General features: G+C 51.1%; 1 protein-coding gene across 1 annotated transcript in view; it reads left to right on the top strand.

The window, feature by feature from the left end:
* Window positions 1–23,879, top strand: part of COL4A2 (collagen type IV alpha 2 chain) — a 177,872-nt gene that overhangs the window by 130,693 nt on the left and 23,300 nt on the right. The window contains exons 15-29 of the mRNA XM_022576773.3: window positions 26–76; window positions 1,206–1,250; window positions 3,379–3,432; window positions 4,358–4,424; window positions 8,373–8,483; window positions 8,962–9,111; window positions 12,675–12,767; window positions 13,950–14,113; window positions 16,995–17,067; window positions 17,154–17,260; window positions 18,254–18,455; window positions 18,871–18,930; window positions 20,454–20,510; window positions 22,213–22,320; window positions 23,182–23,403. Of these exons, the coding sequence (XP_022432481.1) occupies window positions 26–76; window positions 1,206–1,250; window positions 3,379–3,432; window positions 4,358–4,424; window positions 8,373–8,483; window positions 8,962–9,111; window positions 12,675–12,767; window positions 13,950–14,113; window positions 16,995–17,067; window positions 17,154–17,260; window positions 18,254–18,455; window positions 18,871–18,930; window positions 20,454–20,510; window positions 22,213–22,320; window positions 23,182–23,403 (1,564 nt within the window). The remainder of the gene's footprint in view (window positions 1–25; window positions 77–1,205; window positions 1,251–3,378; window positions 3,433–4,357; window positions 4,425–8,372; window positions 8,484–8,961; window positions 9,112–12,674; window positions 12,768–13,949; window positions 14,114–16,994; window positions 17,068–17,153; window positions 17,261–18,253; window positions 18,456–18,870; window positions 18,931–20,453; window positions 20,511–22,212; window positions 22,321–23,181; window positions 23,404–23,879) is intronic.

The following is a 23,879-nucleotide window of genomic DNA, read 5'->3' as shown; positions in this document are numbered from 1 at the left end:
CTCAGGTCTCTCTGTTCTCTCCTAGGGCATTTCCATGGAGGGAGAAGAAGGAATCATGGGCTTTTCAGGAGTGCGGGTAAACCATGCCTTCTACAGCAGCCGTTTGCTTTGTATTGTCTGGTTTTTTTTAAGACTTTATTTTTCTTTAATTTTTTATTGAAGTGTAGTTTATACACTGACACAATGTCATGTGTTATAGATCTACAGGTGGCGATGCACGATTTTCGAAGGTTCTACTCCACTTATAGTTATTATAAGATATTGGCCAGATTCCCTGTGTTGTACAATGTATCCTTATAGCTTACTTATACACAGTAGTTCCTACCTCTTAATCCCGTATGCTTAGGATCACAGCAAAGTTGACCCGAAAGCACAGAGATTTTCCATGCACATCCTTTTGCTCTCCAACACAAAGCTTCCCCCTGCTGTCAGCGTCCTGCCCCTCCGTGATCTGTCGGCTACGATCATGAGCCTGCATTGACTGCCACACCGTCTTCACTCACTAACTGTGGTTTTTAATACTGTGCACCTCTGCCTGGGCCGGGGGCAGGAGCAGAACTCAAACACATTTCTTCTCGTATTAGGCTGAATTGCTCGGTGGTAACAAAAATGTAGGCTGGCTCCAACAAAGAAGTTGATTTCTTGTGGCCCTAAGAGTCCAAGAAAAATGTCCCTGGTGGGGTGGAAGGGGTGGGAGTGGGGAGTCTTCTCCCAAGGAAGCTCGGCCACCTGTCGCTTCTGGGCCCGCGGGCAGATGTCCCTCCATCGGCCAGAGCTCAGTCAGCTGGCCACACCCAGCCCCAGGTGAGCTGGAAACGTGGCAGAGCCAGGAAGAGAGAAAGTGGCCTTGTGGTGACCACTTGGGGGCCACAGCTACTCAGAGGACATGTGTTACAATCTCCAAAAGTAAGAACGAAGGCTCCTGAGAGCAGTGGAGCGCAGGCCTCTTTCTGGCTTTACTGTTTTTACTGTACTGTTTATGGATTTCTCCAAATTTCTTTAAGTCGTGGACAGGATGCGTTCCATGAAAGTGTCCCTAAAATGACCCATCTCCTCTAGGAAAGAAAAGGAGGCTTCAGATGGTTTTGATACTGGCTTAACAAAGTATTTTACTTTAGTCCACGGCGGGTGCCATAACTGTGCCCTCCGGGAAATGTCACTGCATATTCTGAGCTGTTACCACTTCTGTTTTCTGTTCAACCCAGGGTGCCCCTGGCTTCGATGGTGAGAAAGGTTCACCGGGACAGAAAGTAAGTTTGAGACATGAAATGCAATCTGCTCCAGGCCTGAAACACCTTGCAAAGGTCACATACAAAGACTGGGGCATCCCAGAAGAAAGTGTCCCCAGAGAAAACATTTAAAACTTTCCCACGTTTACAGTAGCAGAAATAATGCTTCCTCCCAGATCATTCTCAAAACGTAAGCGAGCTCATTTACGTTTTCTCTCGTTTGGCAAAAGCCAGCCCTGGGGTCCTCTCCCTCCGAGCCTCCCGTCACCCGGCCCGCACCGGCCACGGCTCCCGTGGTTTCCAGCCTGCCCCCTCCTCGGTGTCACCACCAGTGCGTCCTGTAGGAAGGTTGCCAACATGGCGGCCACAGGTCCTCCCACATTTTTTATGTATTGATCTCTCACATTTTGGCACTTCGCTTACCTTCCGTGGTGACCCAAGTTGTTGTTTTTATCCTGTGTTCTATGGGCAGATTTTTGGCCATCTTTGTAGGAAGAAAATGGTAGCTGAGAAATGTCTATAAATCTGCATCGGGCTTAGAAGTTGTCTGAATGCTAGCTCAGATGCGCGAGAAAACATAGGAATCGATTTTCTTAAGTAATGATTTCTTTATTTTCACTATTTGCTGTCTTCACTAACTCAGGTAGAGAGTGCGCGGGCCAGCCCTGCCCACCGCAGACCCCCAGCACGCTCCCCAGAGGCGACCCCCGTGCACGTGGGGTGGGTGTTCAGATCAGGGCTCGCACAGGCGGGGCGTGTATTTTTACATGCATGTAACTTAACCAGGGAAAATGAACATTTCATCCCGTTCCGCGGTCCTCCGTTCATGTTTTTCACCCAACGCTTCTCGGGGGCTGTCCCACGTCAGCACAGGTAGCGTTGTTTGCACGGGGCGGTTATGTCGCACTGGACACGGCTCAGTCGGGATGCCTGCTCACCGACTCCAAGCTCCGTCAGGGCTCCCAGACTGTCTCGTGGGATGGCCTCTAAGCAGGAGGTCACTTTTACTATCAGAGAAATTTGCCTTCACTTTTGAATCTTCAGCTCCACCTAGGATGAAAGGAAGTCCATCTAAACCAGAGGCCCAACGCGAAAGCACCAAATTAATCTTAGTTCATTCTAAATAATGTAACTTTCAGCATACGTGCTCCTGGATTTCAAAATATGCAGTAAAATAATCAGATAACGTATATACTTTATCCCATTGGCATTCTGAATTTGGGGCGAGGGGGCTTACTGTATATATTCTTTAGCAAGAGGGAATAAATTTCTAGATTTTTTAAAAGCTTTTCATATCTATGCAGATACGATGTGGCTCATAAGGGTAAACTTTGTCTTTCAATCCATATTCAAGAGAATTAGAATGCAATCATTATTAGCATTAGATATTTTTTTTCAGTGAAGAGCAAAAACTTCTAAACGAAAAGGTTTAAGGATTCCAGTTGGTGTTAACTAAAATTTTTCAAAACCCATCTTGGGAGAAGGTTTTAATAGATGGATCAGGTTGCCAACGCCCGACCCCACTGGTCAATCGTGAAATCACAACAGTGGGGGCAGTCGGCACGTGTGACTCAGTGGGAAGGACTCGGGACCCGCCAGGAACAAATCTTGTTCAAAAAAGATGGACCTGAGACTAAGGAGGCCCAAGATCTAACAACTAGTTTAGAGAAAATCTGGGGGATAAAGGAGCACGTTGTGCAAGTCCACAAGGATGGAGTGGACCAAATCCACCACACAGGGCGTTCACAGTACAAATGACCCAGTTTCCTCAACAGCAGCGACAAAAGGTTCCAAAGTAGAAAGGAAGAGAAAACCGTTATGAATTACAGGCAAATTAAGAGACATTTCAACCAAATGTCATAGTTTGCCTTTTTTTGAATCCTGATTCAGACAAAGCAACTTTAAAATGACATGTTTGAGATTAAAATCAGGGGAAATTGAACACAACGTGGGTAGTAGGTGATCTTAACAAACTATTGTTGATTTTATTAGACACAATGGATTGTGCTTACCTCTTTAAATTATATTATTATATAATAATTATATAATTAGAGTATTAATTAAATTATTGATTTAATATATTTAAATTATTAATTTAATTATGTAATTAAATTAAATTATTATAGAGCACTAAACATCTTTCCTGCAGGGAAGCAGAGGACCGGATGGTTACCAAGGCCCTGATGGATACCCAGGACCCAAGGTGGGCTCAGTTTTCATTTGAATTGGAATGACTTCCCCTTATTTCCCTTGGGTGGTGTTCTGACCACCTCCTAAACACCCTGTTGGAGAAGGAGGCCTCCTCCATCCTGTGTCATGTAACTGATCACACGACACCTGGCGCTGAGGGAGGTGGACGTTCACCTATGAGTCACCTGTGTCTCAGCCTCAGGATGCTGCATGCCATATGGGGCCACGTAGAGGCGGCAGTGGGGACCTGCACCCGGAGCAGAGTGAACCAGGGGGCTGAGAGACGCAGGCGTCGTAGTAACAAGAGGGTAGGGGCCCCTGGTTCCCGAGGGGGACACGACTGACTTGTTTGAATAATCCCACGGGCGGGCAGGGAGATTGAGGACCGGGGGGTGCAGCTGCTCCAGCTGGTGGGGGAACTAGCCGGGTTGGGGGGCATCTACCACCAGGTGGGCCATAGCTGGTGAGGAGGGAGGGGACTCACAGTCAGGCCTTACGGGCCCTGTGAGGCTCAGGGACATCAAGGCAGCTCATGGAATTTCAGGTCTCGCCGTCCAGACAGTGTTGGATCAGGTGCCGTCACACCACCCCAGCTTGGCCCCATGGGCAGCTCAGGTGCGGTCATGAACACAGAGGAGTCTGCCCTGAGGAAGGCGGTCACCTGGCCACTTCCGGAGATTGACAAGGGTCTCAGGGTGAGGTGGGCACCGGCCCACCTGTTCTCTCCTGGTGTGTCCAGCTGGTGCCTGGGATGCCCGGACTTAGCAGCACAGCATCGCGGACGTGGAGCCCGGACGCCGTCCATGGTTCTGTGACTCAGAGCAGCCTCCGCTGGGCTCATGGTCGCTTTCAGTTCTGTTCTTTGGAAACAGGCATAGTGTCCAAAACTCCAAAAGGCCAGCCTCACGTTCCTTCGTTTTCCTCTTTTCTCTCTCCAGGGAGAAATGGGTGAACCAGGCCCCCCCGGCCCACCAGCCTACTCCCCGCATCCTTCCCTGGCCAAAGGTCTGTATGCCACTTGTCCTGCTTTCTCGTCTGTTGTGGACACAGAGCCATGACCTTGTGAGATTTTCTGAGCGAAACAAAGCAAAAAAAGAAAAGTGTTTACGCGTTAACATTTAGCACTTAAACGTTGGGGCATCTCAGTCTTGTGGACCCTCCCTCCCTCGTGGCTTAGGCGGGGTGTCCTGGAGAGACCCCCACTTTGCCTCTGGCTGAAAGAGTGCTCACCACTTTCCTCCGCTGGGAAAGGCTTTCATTTCCACATACCTTGTGCAGGTTCTGGTTCTGCCACCTGCAGCATCGCTATAGAAACCCAGCCCTCGTGCCCGCCAGGCCTCCATGGGCGCCGTCCCAGCCACTTCACTGGTTTCTGGGCCAAACACGCCGAGATGCTTACGCCCCCCGCTCACCGGTCCGGAGCCTGGGATTGATCACGGTCCATAGTCTGGAAACAGTCACAGCCTTTTAAACTTCAAAGAATTAAACCTCCAGGCATTTGCACCTGAGCTCGTACAGGAAGATGATCCCACGGTCACAGTTGACCCCTGAGTGTCAGTGAGGGATTCTGTATGTGTTGTGGCTTGTGCTGTCCTTGTTAGTTTAGCTCAGCCTCCCATCGGCACGATCTATTAAAATATAATTCTAGTTCTGCGCTTAGAGCAATGGTTGTGAACCTTCTTGAATGTGCATCCTTCTAGGTTTAAAAAAAAAGTGTTTTCAGCACCCCTCCAAGTAATAGTATGAATATTTATTTATGAATAATTTATCCATGATACAGGATGTTCCCTGAGGTCAGAGATTTTAGCCTGTGTGGTCACTACTGTATCCTCAGTTCTAGAACAGTCCAGGAACATGGTAGTTGCTCAGTAAATGTTTACCTGAATGACTGAATACTGCATGTGCTAAAACATGTACATCAGATAGGGATTTTAAAGGGTGAGATTTTTTTTAAATGAAGATGCTCTAATGTTTCCTTCCTGTACCCAGTAGGTCATCTGTCTCACCCTATTATCTATGCCCAGGGGTCAGGGACTAACGTTCCTGCTTAGGTGTGAACCATCTGCTGGTTTAATACCTTTGCATGTCTTCATCCAACGATGGGGAAACTATAGACAGAGCGAGGCCAAGGACAAGGCCAGGTGGGGTCCCCTAGAGGTCTATCTCCAGGGTGACATCAAACCATCGATGAGTATATTTCAAATAAACTCAAACCTGGGAGTCCACACCACTGTGGAGCCAGCTTCCCGTCCTTCTCTGGGGAGCCTAACACGTCTGCCAAGCCAGAAACCCCAGGGACCCGACATGAGGTTGACTTACTGTTGGTGATTTTAGTGAAATGGAAATCATGTCTTTGAGACTTTGGGAACTTAATTTTTTTTTATTTTGCAACCCACTTTTTAAAAATTTTTTTTTTATTGAATGAAAGATTCTTTAAATTCTATAGTGCTTTACAGTTTTCAAAAGTTTCACACACATGATTTCATATAATCCCTCAATAACCCTTCTGTCCCCCTATCCCTATATGGCCCCTCCTCCCTTCCCTCACCCCACTAGTAACCACTGGTTTGTTCTCTAGATCTGTGTCTCTGCTTCTTTTTTGTTATATTCACTAGTCGGTCGTATATTTTAGATTCCATATATAAGTGATATCACACAGTATTTGTCTTTCTCGGTCTGACTTATTTCACTTAGCATAATGCCCTCCAAGTCCATCCATGTTGCTGCAAATGGCATTATTTCATTCCTTTTCATGGCTGAGTAGTATTCCATTGTATATATGTACCACATCTTCTTTATCCATAAATCTGTTGATGGGCACTTGGGTTGCTTCCGTACCTTGACTATTGTAAGTAGCGCCACAGTGAACACTGGGGTACACGTGTCTTTTTGAATTAGTGTGCTTTGTTTTTTTGAATATATACCCAGGAGTGGAATTGCTGGGTCATATGGTAATTCTATTTTTAGTTTTTTGAGAAACCTCCATGCTGTTCTCCATAGTGGTTGCATCAATTTACATTCCCACCAACAATGTAGGAGGGTTCCCTTTTCTCCACGTCTTTGCCCACACTTGTTATTTGTAGACTTTTTGATGATGGCCATTCTGACATGTGTGAGGTGATACTGGGAGCACAGTTTTTAAAATTAACATTGGTGATGTCTCCTTTGCACTCATCAGAAAGCTCCCTGACTGAGAGCCCGGAATGCATTCAGCTCCCCTCACCACCCTGCATCCCTGGAAGCCACACCGGGACAGTGGGTGGTCAAATTTCCTTTTCCCCAAGTGCAGGGTGAGAAAGTCAGCAGCCACCCTCCTTGCCTCTTACAGCAGAGTTCCTGCGTCCTGGGTGAGCTGGAAGGCTGACCAAGCTCCAGGGCTCCTTGGAGTGAGAGGTTGACTCATGAGCAGATTCTGTCATGGAAGAGAGGAAAATACATGTACCTCTCACCAGGCAGCATTGCGGGAGCTTTGTCAAAACGCAAAGGAGTCGAAGAGCTTTGCATTGAAAAAAATGATTGCAAAATGTAACTAAAAAGTGACCTTGCTCTTTTCCCAAACACCTGAGAAGATCCGTGGTTTTCAATTTTATTTTGTCTCTTTTTATTGTCACGGTAATGGCTAACATTTGTATGGTGCTTACTGAGCACACGCCAGGCAATGAAGCAAGTTGTTCTAATTTGCACCGGTCCATTGATTTACTCCTTGTAAAGACCCTTTGAGATGGGGGCTGGCGTTGGCCGCACTGTACTGATGGAGAAATTGAGGCACGGAGAAGTTGGGTAACTCGCCCCAGATCATGTACGTAGCAAGCAAAGGAGCAGGACTCAGACCCGGGCCACCCCTGTTCCAGAGCCCAGCCCTCCGTCCCCTCTGCAGGCAGCCGAGCCCAGCACAGGGACGCAGACTCACATGTTCCACCCCTTACAAACACGTCTGGCATGAGGCCCAGCGAATCCCTTCTTATCTTAAGGACTTTCTCTTAAGATTAAAACATTAAAGATCACATAGTGATGTGATCTCTCCTAACAATTACTAATCGCTGTACCATGAAACATCATACTCTCTCCACTTTCCCAATTGTAGACCAGAAAAAGACGCTATGCAGTAAAGCGGAGCATAGCAAAGCCCCTTGGCATTTGTTTATTTAGGGAAAAGGTCTGTAAGAATCTTCACGTCTACCATTCATCCAGCAAGGCAAGAGCTGGGGCTCAGGGGAAGAGGGGTTCAGAGGGAGTTGGCCCCCGTCGCCCCCCCAGCTCCCCCCATGGCGCCTGGTGCAGGAGGGTCCAAATCGTCTCATTCATTCTTCATCCCCGCTGACTCAGCTGTTATGCAACCTGATTTTCCACGACCCTGTTCACCCGTCCCCCCCCCCAGGTGTCCTGCTCCATGCTCACCTGCTTCACCTGGGCTGATGTCCTCTGTGGACGTCCTTCCCCTGACCGTCCTCTGCCCTCCCCTGCCCTGCCATCTGTCTCCATCAGCTGTCCGCTTACCTTCTCATGAAGCCTCACCCCTCTGTGACACTGGGGCTGCAATACTATGCACACGCGCTTTCACGGGAGTCAGATGCCAGCCAAGTGTGTAGCGCCGAGTCTGCACACTCAAGAGCTCAAAAATACCGTCCACTTCTATTATTCTCATTCTCTGTGGTCCCTCCATGTCAGACCTCCCCCCAAATAATCCTCCCCTCCTTTGAAACCTCTCTGTATCTTGTTGGCGTTCTGTCCCTCTCTTGTTTTATAACATTTATAGGGATCTTTTATCAGTCCTCTTTGGTTGAAAATGAGCTCCTTGAAAGCAGGGGCCACCATAGATGAAACATTTAGACACTGCCGGCCTCATGCGATGGACAGAATATCAGTAAATATACGTTCAACGAAAAAGTGAACATCTGCCTTGAGTCCTGGACAACAGTCTTGTTCATAACGTGGGGCCTGTCTTGGTTCCAGGTGCCAGAGGGGACCCAGGATTCCATGGAGCCCCCGGGGACCCAGGAGCCCGGGGGGAGCCTGGAGACCTCGGCTTGCCAGGCCAGCCTGGTACATCCATCGGAGATGAAGGTAACGTGCTTCCGCGGCATCGAAACTGAGACGTCCCCTCGGGTCTCACACAAACCCCCGCCCCTCGCTGGCTGCACGGCCCCCCAGTCGGCGCTCTGTCTCATAGGCTGGCCCAGCAGCTCTAATGCATCTCGAATACGTGTTGGGATGTCGTCACAGAACCACGCATCTGTGACAGTGACTCCCTCACTCGGTCGGAGGTGTGCTGACGATACCTCACGTGATTCTGTCACTTGGCCGGGAAGAGCACGGGTGTCGTCCAGTGTTATAACAGCTCCCGGTCCGTCGTCTGGGGGCCAGGAGAGGGGCTTCTTCAAGTGGAAAGATAGTGATGGACTATACCAGCGGCGTTGCCCTTTAAGTCACTGATGGGACTGTAAACCACTGGCCCAGCTGGGGGCCTCCCGGGGCGGGAACGCCGGCGCAGCGGATGAATCTCAGAGGTCTCACGCTGCTGTGATTGCTGTTGGATTTTCAGATGAGAAGAGAGGCTTACCGGGCGAGATGGGACCCAAAGGCTTCACAGGAGAGCCGGGCATCCCCGCCCTGTACCCCGGCCTGCCGGGAGCTGACGGAAAGCCAGGGCTCCGAGGTCCCCCAGGGTTCCCGGGACCACCTGGCCCAGACGGTAAGTGGAGGGAAACTCAAGGGAGGTCGTGCCAGTGTCCAGACAAAGCCTGGCCCCGGTTGGATTTTCACTTGGGATTTTCTTGTAAATAATTCCGTGAACTAGGCAGTGGGCAGTGTGAGAGTGTGGCGGGCGCTCTGGGGTGCAGGCAGGAGAGGCCCACCCTGACAAACAGCCTCTCCCCTGGGTTAACCAACGCGATAGGCAGCCTTGGTGATCTGGGCCCCCGAGGAGCCAGAGCTACAGCTGAACAGGTGACGCTGCTTCACACCAGGAGTGGCTGCACCACCTGTAACGGGACGCGGCAGCCCTTGGCGGGGCCCAGACGGAAGATGCTGAGAGTCTACAGACTGGACGGGCACGGCGTCTGGACCCTCATGCTGTCGGGCACAAAACTGAGTTTCCAGGTTCTGATGCAACCGTGGCTCATCTTTCAGCTGAGCTCCAAGGAGGCTTGCCCTCCAAAACAGTTATTCTCTCAGCTTCCAGCTTCAGGGCTATGCTTTGAACATTGTAAAATCGAACTAAAAAAGAGGTCACTATTTCTGTCTCTGTGACATGGACACAATTCCGCATCTTCTTTTCAAAATATTTGACTTTTAATTCCTGATGTCACCCCCCGCTCATCTCATCTCTTCACATGTGCTAATGGATAGTGTGTGAGTTCAGTGAAAGGTAGATCGAGCTTGCTTTCAGAAGCCAGCTTCTCATTGCTGTCTCTTTAGAAGGAAAACTGTTGGATGCATGAGAAGCACATCAGTACATGCTCCTTCCACTAAAAATTCAGCAGTCACTTCTCTGTTGTCTTCCGCGTTAAATTTTAAGCTACTAAGTCTCTACGTTCCCAATTTTCCTTCAACTGCAAAAAGCAGATCCTCACATTCTTTTGAAAAATTCGGGGTGCAGGTATTTCCCTGGAATTTGCCAAATACTTTGAGCACTGTTATCACTAATCTTTTTTATTATCCTGGCAGTAATATCTATTACTGCGGCATCTGTGATAATGGCTAAGTTTCTGTGAACATTACGTATCCTGAGTAAATGGTATCTGTTGAGTTTTCCTTTTTTGGCAACAGAACACGATGTGTTAAAAATAAAAGCATAAAAATACAGCCTCTTCAAAAGACTGTGATTGAAGGCTAACCTTGCCATCATTCCTGTAACTAAATTCCATTTTGATAGACACAAACACATACCATCTGGCTTTGTAAGTCTTGCTTAGTAAATCTATGATTTACCAGTGTAAGTCATCTGTAAACAAATTAACTAATTTCCGGTCCATGTGGTTAACTGAAGGGAGAATTTATAAAACAGATGGAATGGTGTCTGATACATTTTATCAACTTCAGTTCTCCTCGAAATGTTTATTTTACCTTATGAGACACATTGCTCCCAAATCACTTTTTTAAAAGCAATCTCTTGTACAAAAAGTAGCCAGCCTTAACGGCCTTTTAAATATTTTTGTGTAGAGTCATAATTTAACATCAATGACCTTGAGTCCCAAAGAGTTCTTCAGCGCTTTCCCTGGAATGAAACCGTTGGATTCTTTTCCCGTTAACTGCATTTCACTCAGTTTTATGTGTTGCTACTGATGGAAACCAGAATTTTTACTCTTCTGCCGCTCCAGCAAAATCAAACCGTGAAGCCAGTTTTCTTTCTGAGCTAAACGTTTTGCTTACGTCCAGTTCAGCTCAGGTAACTGAGTCGACTGCCGGGGCTCTAGAATAAGTCAAACTACTGCCAGGTTTATTACGGCCACTGACCTCCTCAGGAAAATCACGTTGGAAACATCGCAGAGGTGCACTGCTATTCTTTTTTTGTTTTTTTTTTCATCAGGAGATCCCTTTATTTTTTTTAATTAATTTTTATTGGACTATGGTTGCTTTATAGCGTTGTATCAGCCTCCACTGCACAGCAAAATGACTCAGCCGCACACATACAGAGATCCCCTCCCTTTCGGACTGCCCTCCTATTTAGGTTACCACAGTACATTAGGAAGAGTTCCCTGGCACAGTGCTGTTCTTTAGGACTTGCTTGAAGTTATGAATTTACCAGATGAAGAAAAAAGCAGTGTAGGAAGGAGGGAGGATGGAACCTTAAGATGGCCCAAAACTGCCTTTTCTGTCTAGATTTGCAAATGCTGTGAAGCATACCCACAATGTCTTCGTCTCAGATTTTCAAAGCCAACATCCCTGGAGTATCTGTGATTAAATGACTACCTGTAATACTAGCTTCTCCTAACATATCAGGAGAACGTGGAAACATAGCATAAAGCCCTCAGTCCACCGCTAGGCTGACATGCTGGTGACCTGGTCACCAGTGACCTATGGAGCCACATCCTGGGCACCATTTGCTCTGTCAGCAGCCTCCCAGGGGTACAGGGGGCAGCCGGCACCCCACACACACACTGTCTTCTCCAGCTCCCCTCCCCCTGCGCCTTGTCATCTCTCCCCTTCTTTTTGCGGCTCCTTTGCTAGGTCTTCCTTCTTCCCCCTCCACCATCCCATGGGCAATGGAGCGCCTGTCTGTGTCTCTCTATCTAGCACGCTCCTGCATTCACAGGAATTTAAACACCAGTTAGGTGCCAGCTCTCCCTAACTGTGTCCCTAGCCCAGTTCAGTATGCTGAGCTGCAAACTCATCCCAGCTGTTAGCTGGACACCTCGTCACCACTGTGTGTCTCACGGGCATCTCCAAATTTGCATGCCCCAAACCGAACTCTGGGTCTCCCCTCCCCAGCTCCCCACCCAGCATGGTCCCCTCCTGGGCCTCAACCCATCTCCACATACCCCGGAGCTCGGGCCAGAGTCCTGGGAGTCAATACCCAGCAGTGGTGCTTCCCAGGAATGTGCAGCCCAGTTCCCACCACGAGATGGCGCTCTGCTCAAGTGGGACACGGAGCGTTTTGTGGGCTTCTAGAGTCTGTTTCTTACACCCTCACCCGGATGTCCCTGCTTGGAATTATCAGAGCCCTGGACATGGTGAAAGGATGCCTGAAGCACCGTGATCCTAGTGATGGGGGTGGGAGAATCACAAGTTATCTACATGGTTACGTGTGTGCACCCAAAGGAGTGAAAGAGGAAAGATGGTGGGGTCTGGGGGCAGGGGCGTGCACAGGTGCTCGCGTGTTCCAGAGGAGAGGACAGAACTGGGGAAGCCGGTTCATTTTAACATCTTTTACCGTTTGGGTTTTCTGTCATGCTGGGAACCAGAAGTTGCAGTACTCTTAGAACCCAAGTTGAAGTAAAACACGTGGTTAAAAAACCTAAAGTCTTCTTTGGACTCAGTGTTTCTGAAAAGTAAAGATTTCTATTTCTAGACTTCAATGGAAAAGCTAAAATCATAGGCGTTCACATGTGTTTCCAATCCTGGAAGCAAAATGGCCACAAAACATAAAGTCTCCGTGTCTTTCTGCAAGTAGTCGGGATGGAATTGGAATGGGGGCCATTTTCTGTTGGGAGACTCGGCTGTAACCCTTCCCACACGGGGTGGGGGGATACGGGGTGGGGGCATACGGGGTCCTGGGCTGTGCTAACGTGCCGTCCTTGTGGGTTTTCTCCTCAGGTTTCCTTTTCGGCCTTAAAGGAGCAGAGGGCAGGGTGGGCTACCCTGGACCTTCTGGTTTCCCCGGGGCTCGCGGACAGAAAGGATGGAAAGGTGAGGAGTCCGGGAACAGCAGGGGGCGGGGCGCTGCTTGGCCCTCCTGAGTCCAGCTCACCCTTCACTGGTTCCAAGAAGAGGACGAGCCCCTGCTTCCCCCCGGCCCCCTCCCTGCCAGGGCCCTCACACTGGGGGGCGGCATCTCCTCGTTTTCCGCACACCCAGCTCTCAGCTGGCTCTCCCGTCTCTGTTCTGTCTGCCACGTTCATCACTGAACTTTCAGGCAACACGGGGCCCAACATGGGACAGAAAAGATGCACGGTGGCCTCTTAGACTGAATTCAGATGACTCATCCGAGCCCTAGGCTCCAAGAAAATGTAACAAGTATTTGCAGAGGGTTGTAGGGTCGTCATCTGGTTTGGTCCTAACCCGACTCTCCGAGTTAGGGATGCGTTGGCAGGAAGGCGGTGGCAAAGCAGGAGAGATGTGACCTGCCCAGGTGGGGCGGACGCTGGTGGGAACGAGCTGTGCTTGCTTTCCTCACCCTGCTTCGCCTGGGGGACCCCACCTCTCCAGGCAAGAGCCGCCTGTGGGGACCTCGGGGGGGGGGGGGCCTGTTCGGCTCGCCCATCCCTGGGCATCCCGGGTTTTAACTGCCAGACCTCTGCGGCACACGTGGAGCTGTGGACAGTGCAGGGGTCCGGCGTCGTGGATGAGCTGGGCAGCTCGGCACCCCTGGGCCGTCACGTGTCCCCCTTTGCGCCCTGGGAGCCAAGCCGATCACCAGCCTCCAGCTCGGCCGTCCCCTGCCCCCGGGCTCCCTGGGTCCAGCCAGCAAGACAGAAGAAGGGAGGGCACGTATTTCTTCCCTCCGCACCAGGACCTTGGGCTCCAAGCCCGCAGCTGCTGCCAGGCCGCCCTCTCTCCGGCTCCCCTTCACCCTGGACCTTCCTGCCCTCCCCCCGAGGCCCCTGCGGTGGCTTCTCAGAACTCCTGTCGCTGAGTCCCCAACTCCGCCCACACCTCCGTCAACGTCCTGTTCTTTACGTATCTGCATCTCACGCTCCTTGTCTAAGAATGAGAGGGAGTGAGGACCAGAGTAGGCGTGTCCTGCGGTGGCCACGCCCCCAGCCAAGCCCTCAGCCCCTTGCCCTCCTGTCCCCTGCAGAGCCAACAGGAGGGTCGTACACGTGCTTCACGAGCAAATAACAAGTCCCTCTCTCTCCACCCACGTTGCAGGCGATGCCGGCGACTGTCAATGTGCAGAGGGTGACCAGTTCATTGGGGGTCTTCCGGGGCCACCAGGACCCAAGGGCTTTCCCGGCACCAATGGGGAACCAGGGAGGAAAGGCAGCCCGGGAGACCCCGGCCAGCACGGCATCCCCGGGTTCCCAGGATTCAAGGTGAGAGACCAGTTGTACCACGAAGCCGATAAGACGACCTTGACGCCCGGCCCCATTTCCCCATTCCCGGCTTTTATTTATTGAATTAATACAGCTTTAGACCAGCAACACTTATGCACCCAGTGTGACATTCAAAAAAGCCACGTATTCCAAGAGGAGCTTTAAAGCTTTTCCTGGTGGGAATGTGAAATGGGGTAGGCACTGTGGAAAAGTTTGATGCTTCCTCAAAAAAGTCAAACATAGGGAATTCCCTGGCAGTCCACTGGTTAGGACTCTGTGCTCTCACTGCCTAGGGACTGGGTTCAATCCCTAGTTGAGGAACTAAAATCCCACAAGCCATACAGCGAAGGCAACAAATTTTTAAAAAGTCAAACTTAGAGGTGTCGTGTGACCCAGAAAGTCCCCTCCCAGTACAGACCCCGGAGAACTGAAAACACGTGTCCACACCAAAACTTGTGCATTAAGCTCACAGCAGCATTCATGATACCAGCCGGAAAGTAGAAAAAACCCAAATGCCCATAAATGGATCAATGAAACGTAGCATACCCACCCGATGGGACATTATTCAGCCATCAAAAGGGATGAAGTGCTGACACGTGCTACAGTGTGGTGCCCTCAGAAACATTATGCTAAGTGAAATAATACACAAAGGAACAGATATTATATGATGCTATTTGTATGAAGTGTCCAGAAGAGGCATCTTGAGATGAAGTATCTTGGTGGTTACCAAGGGCTGGGGGTGGCGGGGGGAATGAGAGTGACTGTTTCTTTCTGAGGTGATGAAAATGGTCTGGATTTAGGTAATAGTGATGGTTGCAGAACCTCGTGAAAATACAAAAAAAAACCAAAAACACTGAATTGTATGCTTTAAAAATGGTTACTCTTATAGCATGTGAATTATATCTCAAAAAAAGCAACCCTTCTAGCATTTTGAATGCAAAGCTACACACCACATACTGTGTGTTCACCCCTTCAGATTTAGTATAGGACGATTTAGCATTTCAATAAAGCCTCCCTTAACTTGATAAAAAGTGAGACTTCCAAGTATATCATGAATTTAGTTTGGAAGAACGTATGACATTTTCTGGATTCCAGCTAAGTGGGCTTTACTTCACACCTGAGGAAAAGATCATCTTGAGTAGATCTTTCTTCGTGGCAGGTTTTAACTGACCAAGGATCTCAAAGCAAATTTCAGATGAAGGCAAAGAAACTATATTTTTTATTTATTTTTACTTAAAAAGAGAGCTGCAAGAGATTTATAAAATGAAAAGTCTATCATTTTATACATTCAGCAATAGAGGAAAGTTTGCTCAGGACACTTGGCCAGGGACGGTTAGAACAATCTGGCTTCATGTCCAGATGCAGGGGAGCTGCAGCCACTCAGAGCTGTCGGTGCAGAGGCTCATGACTCATAACTGCTTCGTGTCGCGGGAGCTTTGCAGGTGAAAATGAGGTCCACAGCACCTCTCCATTCTCCGGGACTTCTCAGAAAAATAGTTTTATCCAACTGAACATAACAGATGCTACATTTCCTCCTACTTTAAAAATGACACCATCTCCAAATCATGGCTGAGCATGTAGAAGTTGCTCAAGTATTCAGAAAAAGTGTACGTAGTGAGAATCCAAACCGAATAATGGCAGAACTGGTAGGACCTTCAGTTATTTATAAAATGATGGAATATTTCTGAGAAGTCAAATGGATCCCATTTCGTGCACACGGAATCTCTAAAGTCTTCCAGGAGCACGTGCTCTCCCCGGCTGTATCGCATGCACACCCACAGCACTTGCGTTCAAACATCTCAGGTACCGTGTTTATCTTGCATTTAATTATATGTTTATGTATCTGTGGCAGGAATGCCTGAGACAGTTTTTGGTGGTTTAATATCTGTACTAATAGAACCTGGCAGAGCGCTTGAAGTATGGGGGTCGATTAGCATGCATACATGCATCCATCCATCGGCCCAGCACCTCCTGGTCGAGCACTGCCTGTGTGTGACATGCTGTTCTAGTTACTGAGAGAATGTCACCCTTTTCTGCAAAGAACAAAATCAATATATCAAGTAGCTGTGGAATTTTTTAGGAGAAAAGAACTTATAATCCCTTGAAACATTCCATTTAATTAAACCAACACTAAAAGTTCCCGTATTCTTGCACATACCAGTAACCGAGAGTTGCCCCAAACTGGCATATCACGCACATTAAAAAGCCTCCTGAAACGTTCATCTGCTCGTTTCTGCTCATCAAAAGACCTAAACTAGATTTTACACCTTAAAACGTGAGTGTTCCTGCAATGACTTGTCTGTGAAGTATGATTTTTTTCCAACCTTGATTTCAGTTAGGAAGACAAGCTGTCGATTAGATACTCTTGCTATTCTCAGTATGATCACAAATGTCCATCCTTCGTACTTGGAGGCACATTATCTGCCCGGATTCAACAAAATGGCAGTTAGGGTTAGCAGCCTTAGCTTCTCCAAAGCTAATGAGTTTACGAATCCCTGGGACTTTGTTGAACTGCACATTGCGGTTGGGTTGCCCTGGGTGGGCCTGAGCGTCTGCATTCCTGACAAGCCCCCAGGGAGGCTGGTGCAACCCATCTGGGGACCACACTTTGAGTAGCAAGGTTCTTGTTTTCACCATCCAGCCATGTGTGGCTACTTCCCTTAAGTTTTAACTATTTAAAATTAAACGTTCAGTGTCTCAGTCCCGCTGGCCACGTTCAAGTGCCCCATGGCCATCTGTGATTGGTGGCCAGGGACAGAGGTGTGTGGCTCTGGGCTTGATGACAGGTAAGGGCCCTCAGGTTGTATAAACGAAAATCATTGTCTTCTCGGCTGCCTTTAACAGTGTGAAGGAGGAAGAAACCTTGTGTTTGTTTCTACAGGGAGCCCCTGGTGGTGTTGGCCCTCCCGGGCCCAAAGGAATGAAGGGAGATTCTCGAACCATCACCACCAAAGGTCAGTCCTGTGGCCAGCATATCTTAGACCATGCACCCTTCTGTGGCTGCCCGGGGTGAGCAACTCACGCGGCACTCCTCCCCCAGGTGAGCGGGGCCAGCCAGGTGTCCCAGGTGTGCCTGGACTGAAAGGGGACAGCGGCATCCCAGGCCGTGATGGGCTGGATGGATTCCCAGGCCTCCCAGGCTCTCCCGTGAGTACCGCTGGCGGGCGGGGGGTAGCGGCTCTGCCCTCATCCCCATCAGTCACATGCTTAAACACGTGAGCGTCAGAGGTGCTAACACAGCAGAAAATCCTCCCAGTGCAACCTGTTCTCTTTTCGTGAGCAGCAGTCATATTTTCTAGGAAACAGTGAGTGAGGCTGGAAGCCAAGCCCTGAGTGAGCATTTAAGAGAAAAAGAGGAAATAAATATTCCTCTTGCCATCACGTAGAACGAGAGCCCCCCCAGGTCGAATATTCCTAGATGGAAGGTGGAACGCTTTTTCCAGGGTCACCTGTAAAATACACAGCTGCATTTTTGCAGCAAACATTGAAAGAGGCTGTGTGTGATAAGATGCAGAGCCCCCAGTCTCCTTTCTATGGGGAAAAGTGGGGGTCAGACGGGGAAGGGCGGTTGGCCACGGACACTAGACCCCTTCTCCTCCCTCCCTGCCCTCACCCTCCTCTGAGGAGTTGCATGAGTAGGACACGGCTGTGCCCGGTGCCTCCCAGCTTCCTGCTCTCCTGGTCCCATCGTCTCTCCTTATTTCTGATGCACTTTCTCGTCCAAGCCAAAGACTTCCTTCCCTTCACCACTGCGTTGTCCCTTCTGACTAGGAGATGGGTCACAAACGCTGAATCCTAACAATGAAATAACGTGTTCCTGCCCCCATTTCGCCAAATCTGTGCCTAACCGTTCTCTTGAAGAATTCCCCCGGAGAATGAAGGTCCAAGCAGGGCACTGGTGGCTTGGAAAGAGAAGAATACTCAGATTCCTATGCCTTCCAGAACTATCTTCGAGGGTGTTGTCCATGGTTGTTAGAAAGTCTGTCCTTTACTTCTGTGGCTTGGTGAGACCACGACTGTCAGTTCCTACTCATCTCTGTATCCAGAGCGCAGAATTCAGGGAACGGGGAAAAGTAGCTGGGAAGATGGCTGTCTTTGAGGTTTACATGTATTGTAAGAGATGAACCAAATTTCTCACAGGGTGATGGCATCAAAGGCCCCTCAGGGGACGCAGGCCACGCAGGACCCCCCGGTACTAAGGGCATTCCAGGAGAAAGGGGCCCCCCAGGATTGGGGCTGCCAGGCCCCAAAGGCGAGCGTGGCTTCCCCGGCGATGCTGGATTACCTGGACCTCCAGGCTTCCCCGGGCCTCCCGGCGCCCCCGGCACTCCAGGACAAATAGGTACGGTGGGGGCGGGGGGGGGGGTCCAGGCTTGCGTCTTTCAAAGTCATGAGACACTGTGCTTCTACACCCGCTGTTCTTCTTAGGCAGTGCGCGAATTCCCCGGGGGCGAGTCACGTGAGATGGTGTCACACCATCGGTTCTCATCACACACGAGCGACACCCGGCCACGGGGTTTTCTGAACCCACTGCAGCCTCCTCTCGCCAGCTGGAATGTGGGGCCTCTCCCTCTAGTGCTGAAGTTACAGAGGCTCAGCACAGAAGTCCAGAAATGGGCCTCTGATGCCCTGCCCGTCCCAGCCTTCCCACCACACACACACACACACACACACACACACACACACACACACACGGAAAAGCCAGGCACTTTCCGTTATTGCAAAATTGCCTCACTCTGTCACTGTCTCACCCCTAGATTGTGATACGGGTGTGAAAAGGCCCATCGGAGCAGATGGACAGGAGACCGTCCAGCCAGGTACTGTCATGACCGTCGGGCGGCTTTAGAATTCTTGAAAACTCTCAGTTTGTAGAATATATGCTAGAACTGATGTGATCCCTGCCGTGGGCACAGAGCTGCCATCAGAAATAGAAACCCTTGTGGACTTGGAGCTGCGCTCCATCTGCCTCAGCTTAGAGCCCAGGGAAGGGCAAGCGTGATGACCTCGTGTCACCAAGTTGTCCCTGCAGTACAAAGCATCTGTTTCCAGTATTGGCAGGAACTCAACAGATAAGTCCTTTCACGCCTCAAATATATGTCTCTATGTGTGTAAAGGGCAACTGAATTATTTGCTCATTATGCAGGGTGAGGAGTGAGTCCAGATGGGAGAAGAATTTGGTCCAGTGATGAATGGGTGCTAGAAGGAACAGGGCCGACGGATAAGGAGAGGATGCCCAGATGATGCGAGCTGAGGGGAGGGGATGGTCCAGAAGTTGACCCGGCTGCCATCGGACAGGCCAAGTCTCTGGCCAGGGGGGCCTAGAAACCGAGGTGGGAAGCCAGGCAGAGGGATGAGTCCAGGACACAAGGGGATGGATGCCAGGCCTCGGGCAGGATTTGAAGAGCAGAGCAGAGAGGATGAGTTTTTTTTGGAGTCAAAGGTGCCGGCAGAACATCTGGACGGTGGCAGCTCACCAGTGGCAGTTGGGGGTCTGGAGTAAGGCGTTTGGGATAAAGGCCAGGGGTTGGAGAAGCAGCATCAGGATCCGTGGGTCCCCCGCATGAGGTGTGGGGATAGATCAGGAGCTCAGGGTGAGGGTGCAGAGCAGGAACGGCAACCCCAGAGCTTCCAGAGAGCTGGCCAGTCTCGAAGGTGCGGGAAGGCCCCTGAGGGTGAGGCTCTGCCAGCTAGAGCCCAGGCCCCCTGAAGACGGCCGAGGTCCTTTCTTTTCATGGCCTCGGCTGTCTGCCTTTGCACCTCGGACCCTTCGTGTGGCAGAGGGGACCAAAGCCCCTCTTTGGCCGCTAAGTCGAGCCAAGATAGGAGCCCTGCCACATCACAGGCAGACAGACAAAGGGCATCTCGAAGGACTGCTGTGTCTGCAAGCGTGCTCTGTCCGACAGAATACCCCTGCGCGCTGTCACCAGCCAGAGGTGGCTGCCACCGGGTTTCGTTTTGCACGACTCACAGCGAAATGAGTTGCCTCTGCTAATTCTGAAAGTAATGGAAGTCACAAAGGAGAAGTCACAGCATTGCTTTTGAAACTGAAAGCTTCCTCCCTCCCCAGTGGGAATTGCCCTGGGGTCGGGGAGGGCGGGGGGCAGGGGCACGTGTTTTCATCCGACTGGACTTACTTATGTGCCTCCTATATTAATATTCTGATTTCATTATCAAATGAAATTACAGTTACATCAGCATCAAGATTAATGGAATCATTAAATTACCCTGATGGTAAAGAGGCAGCCGGTTTTCACGGCCGGCGCCCTCGACCTTAGCCACGTCCAAAGCTGTGACGATGGGTGTGGACCGTGGCTACAGCTCCCCTGTCCTCTCTTCCCAGGTTGTGTTGGAGGGCCTAAGGGATCGCCGGGCCAGCCGGGCCCCCCCGGCCCCCCAGGTAATGGGAGAGCGCTTCCAGCCTTCCTCCGTGCGTCCGTGTCTTCCCTTCCCCTCTCCGGCTGTCTTCCTCTGCCCCCAACCCCGCGTTGCCCTCCCCGCCCCCACCTGGATATCACAGGATTCTTGGTACCGTACCGCACACTGGCAGCTTCTATAGGAAGCCGACTTGCACGCATCAGTGTAGCAAAGTGAGCGGTGATTGACACCTAGCGAACCCTAGGGTAAGAGAGAGGCTTCCTGCCACGTGGAAGTCAGCCTCAGCTGCGACACAGGCCCGGTGGGCACCCGAGCCTGGCAGAGACGGCAGCGCCCCAAGCCCAGAGAGGAGGCTTAGCTCTGTGCGTTCCTTGTATCCCCGTGTGTCCCGGGGTGTAGAAGAGGATCATGCGGGAGAGGAGTGTTTCTTTCGGGTTTTGACTGAGAGGAAAGCAGACCCACGGGGCTAGGAATGTGTCTGTAGGATCTGGGAGCTGGGCTTTGCTGCCACAGACCATCACCCAGCTGAAGATCCATGTGGACTCAGGAAGGGTTCTGGGTCACAGAGCCCGGTCTGGGGCCGTCCAGGCTCCCCCTCCGTGGGGCGGCCTTTCAGAGATGACAGACGGGCTGAGTGACCACAGCTGCCGACGCCCCGACGCCGTGTCAGTCAGCCTAGGATGGCGAGCTCTCAGGCTGCACCGCTGGGCAGAGCTCGGCCCGGGGGGTCTGCCTTCCGATTCGCCCCTCCTCTGACTGGGACGGGGCGGAGAAGACGCCTCCACCACCCACGGAGGGGTCACTCAGACGATCCAGCGTGGATGCCAGAAGCCCATGTGCGAGTCTCAGTCCACCGCTCGTCAGCTGTGGGCTTTGGGCATCTCACCTGTTCCTTCTGGAACTTAGGCTCCTCGCCTGTATGAGAACAGTGCAGGTGTTCCAGACGGTTCCTAGTTTGCACGTGGTGCCCTGAATACTGCACACCTAACCCTGGAGCTGAGGTCCTGTGTAAACTGTAAAGTACTACAGTGCAAGGCAGCCCCCAAACTGGAAAAGCACGTTGGCTGATCGTAGGCACCTCGGATCTTGAGAGTGTCGTCCAGGTGCACAGGGGTGACAGGATCTGGGGACGGTGAGGCAAAATGCAGAAGTGTCATCTGTACCAAGAAGCAGAGTTAAGGGCCCTGTATTGTCTTCCGAGAGCCGAGCGCATTATCCACGTGGCATTTCGTGACCCTTCCTGCCCGAGCCCCAGAGGGGTCTGTCCATCGTGGATCCCAGCACAGGCACGAACGCTGCTGTCCCCAAAGTGGTGGCGACTCTTAGGGGGAGGGGCTCAGACTGCAGTGGGACAGTTTTCAGCAGGTGCTGGGGGAGCAGAGCCCGGAATGTACATGCATCGCGTGTGAGGGGAGAGGACTTTCGACGTGTTTCAACAACATGAAGTTAGTGAGATCATCAGGTTAATGAGATCATGAGGTCGTGATGAGAGCCGAGGTTCGTCGTTTCTGGCGTAGACTGACAGGTGCCCATGTAGACTGACACTCGGTTGCCAGCTGTCAGAGGTGCTGTTTCGGGGCTGACATCCCCCAGCCTCGTCACTTCCCCGTTTCCTAAGAGGCCACGTTAAGTCGGGTGCCGGCCTTGACCCTCTCCTGTTCGTCTCCTGCTGGGGTCGGCTTATGCGGCTCTGACCTGTGTCGTGGTGTCTTTGGGTTGTTTAGGTGCCAAAGGCCTCAGAGGGCTTCCGGGATTATCGGGAACTGATGGAGCACAAGGGCTCAAGGGTCTCCCGGGAGATCCAGGTCCAGAGGGATTCCCAGGACCCCCAGGTGAGTCAGGGTGGGACTCCCGCTCGGCCACGTAAATTCAGGGAAGGACTGTGTGTACCATCGGGCTGCCCCGCCTCGATCATCTTTTAACATTTAGAAACTGTTTCGACAAATGCTTGATGCCAACTTTTGCTCTTGCCCTTGGGAAATTAAAAAATGTCGCCGTTTTCCTCACTGAAGTTGTGCTGGAATTTTGCAGAAGAAACTTACAGATCTTGCAGGAAAAAAGAGATAGGTGCACAGAGAGATTTCTCTCTAGTGGGTATGAAACCTTCTAAGGGCACATAAGGTCATCCTCTTCTGAGCCCTCAGCACCAGTTCCCGATCTGCGGATCGCTCACCAGATACGACACAGAGAGCACCTGTGTTTGGCTGCTCACGGCGTTGCCTGCCCACTCTGCAGCTCACAGCTTGTCCGAGTCAGCAGTTCGAACCATTTCCTCGACAGTTGCCACAGCAAAGCATCATGGAAGCCACTTAGTGGCTAAAAGAGCTTAAACGTTTGAGCTGTACATGGAGGGAAATGAACATGTTTCTGGTAATGAATTGTGAGCAGAAGTTGGGAGTACCTGCGTGGGTGTCCGTGTGCCCCAGCCCACGACTCAGTGGCCCCAAACACAGGTGTCCCTTTGTGGTCACGGCTCGGACGGTGTGCGGGAGCATGGCTGTGTTACTTGGTGCGCAGAGGCCCAGGCACTGGGGAATCGTATCATCTAAACAAAACCGTAGACGGTTTCACTAAGTCCACACAAGCCAAACATCCTCCTGCAGGATCCCGGCCACTTGTTCTCTTTCTGGTGCCTCGCTTAGATGTCATGATGCAGACCTCTCGGTATAGGGACGCCCTGTGTTTCCTTTCAGGCTTCGTGGGGCCTCGAGGAGTCAAAGGTGCAGTAGGCCGCCCTGGCCTGGATGGACTCCCGGGTCCCTCCGGCCTGCCGGGGCCAGTCGGGCCTCCGGGAGACAGGGGACTCCCTGGAGAAGTCTTGGGGGCCCAGCCCGGGCCCCGGGGAGACACCGGACTGCCTGGACGCTCTGGGCTGAAGGGCCCCCCCGGAGAAAGAGGCCCTCCTGGATTCCGGGGTAAGTCACAGGGGCCGGGGGGCAGGGTCAGAAATCTCTGCTGGGGGTTGGGTGAGAAGCCCAGGGCTGCATGCAGGACGCTGTGAGTCCTGCTGCTTCTTCTCTCCCTTAGTTCCAACGTTTCTTTAGAATGTTTCAGAACAGGGTTGTCATGCTGTGTACAGGCCATCTTAGCTCTTCTGCGAGTACAGATTAGCCGACGTGCTCTCTTCCCAAGTTGGGTGGGGCGCAGCTTAGGGTCCTCCCTGCTGCTTTCAGCAGAATGTGTGCGGTTCTGCAAAGAAGACAGGAGCTGGCCGTGCCCGGTGAGGGGTTGGGAGGGAGACAGAGATGAACTGGAACGCAGCTCAATCTGTGGGTGTAAAACTGATGGGTTTAAAAAAATGTAACGTTCACAACGTCATCGATGCATGTTTAGTAAAGCGGGAAGATGCCTCTTGTCTGGTGAGTGAACAAGGCATCCAAGGCTTTGCGTA

This window comes from Delphinapterus leucas, chromosome 18, assembly GCF_059928025.1.
Source record: "Delphinapterus leucas isolate spDelLeu-1000000601 "Yukka" chromosome 18, BTC_Dleu_Yukka2, whole genome shotgun sequence".
NCBI lineage: Eukaryota > Metazoa > Chordata > Mammalia > Artiodactyla > Monodontidae > Delphinapterus > Delphinapterus leucas.
This window is presented reverse-complemented; position numbering and strand designations above follow the sequence as displayed.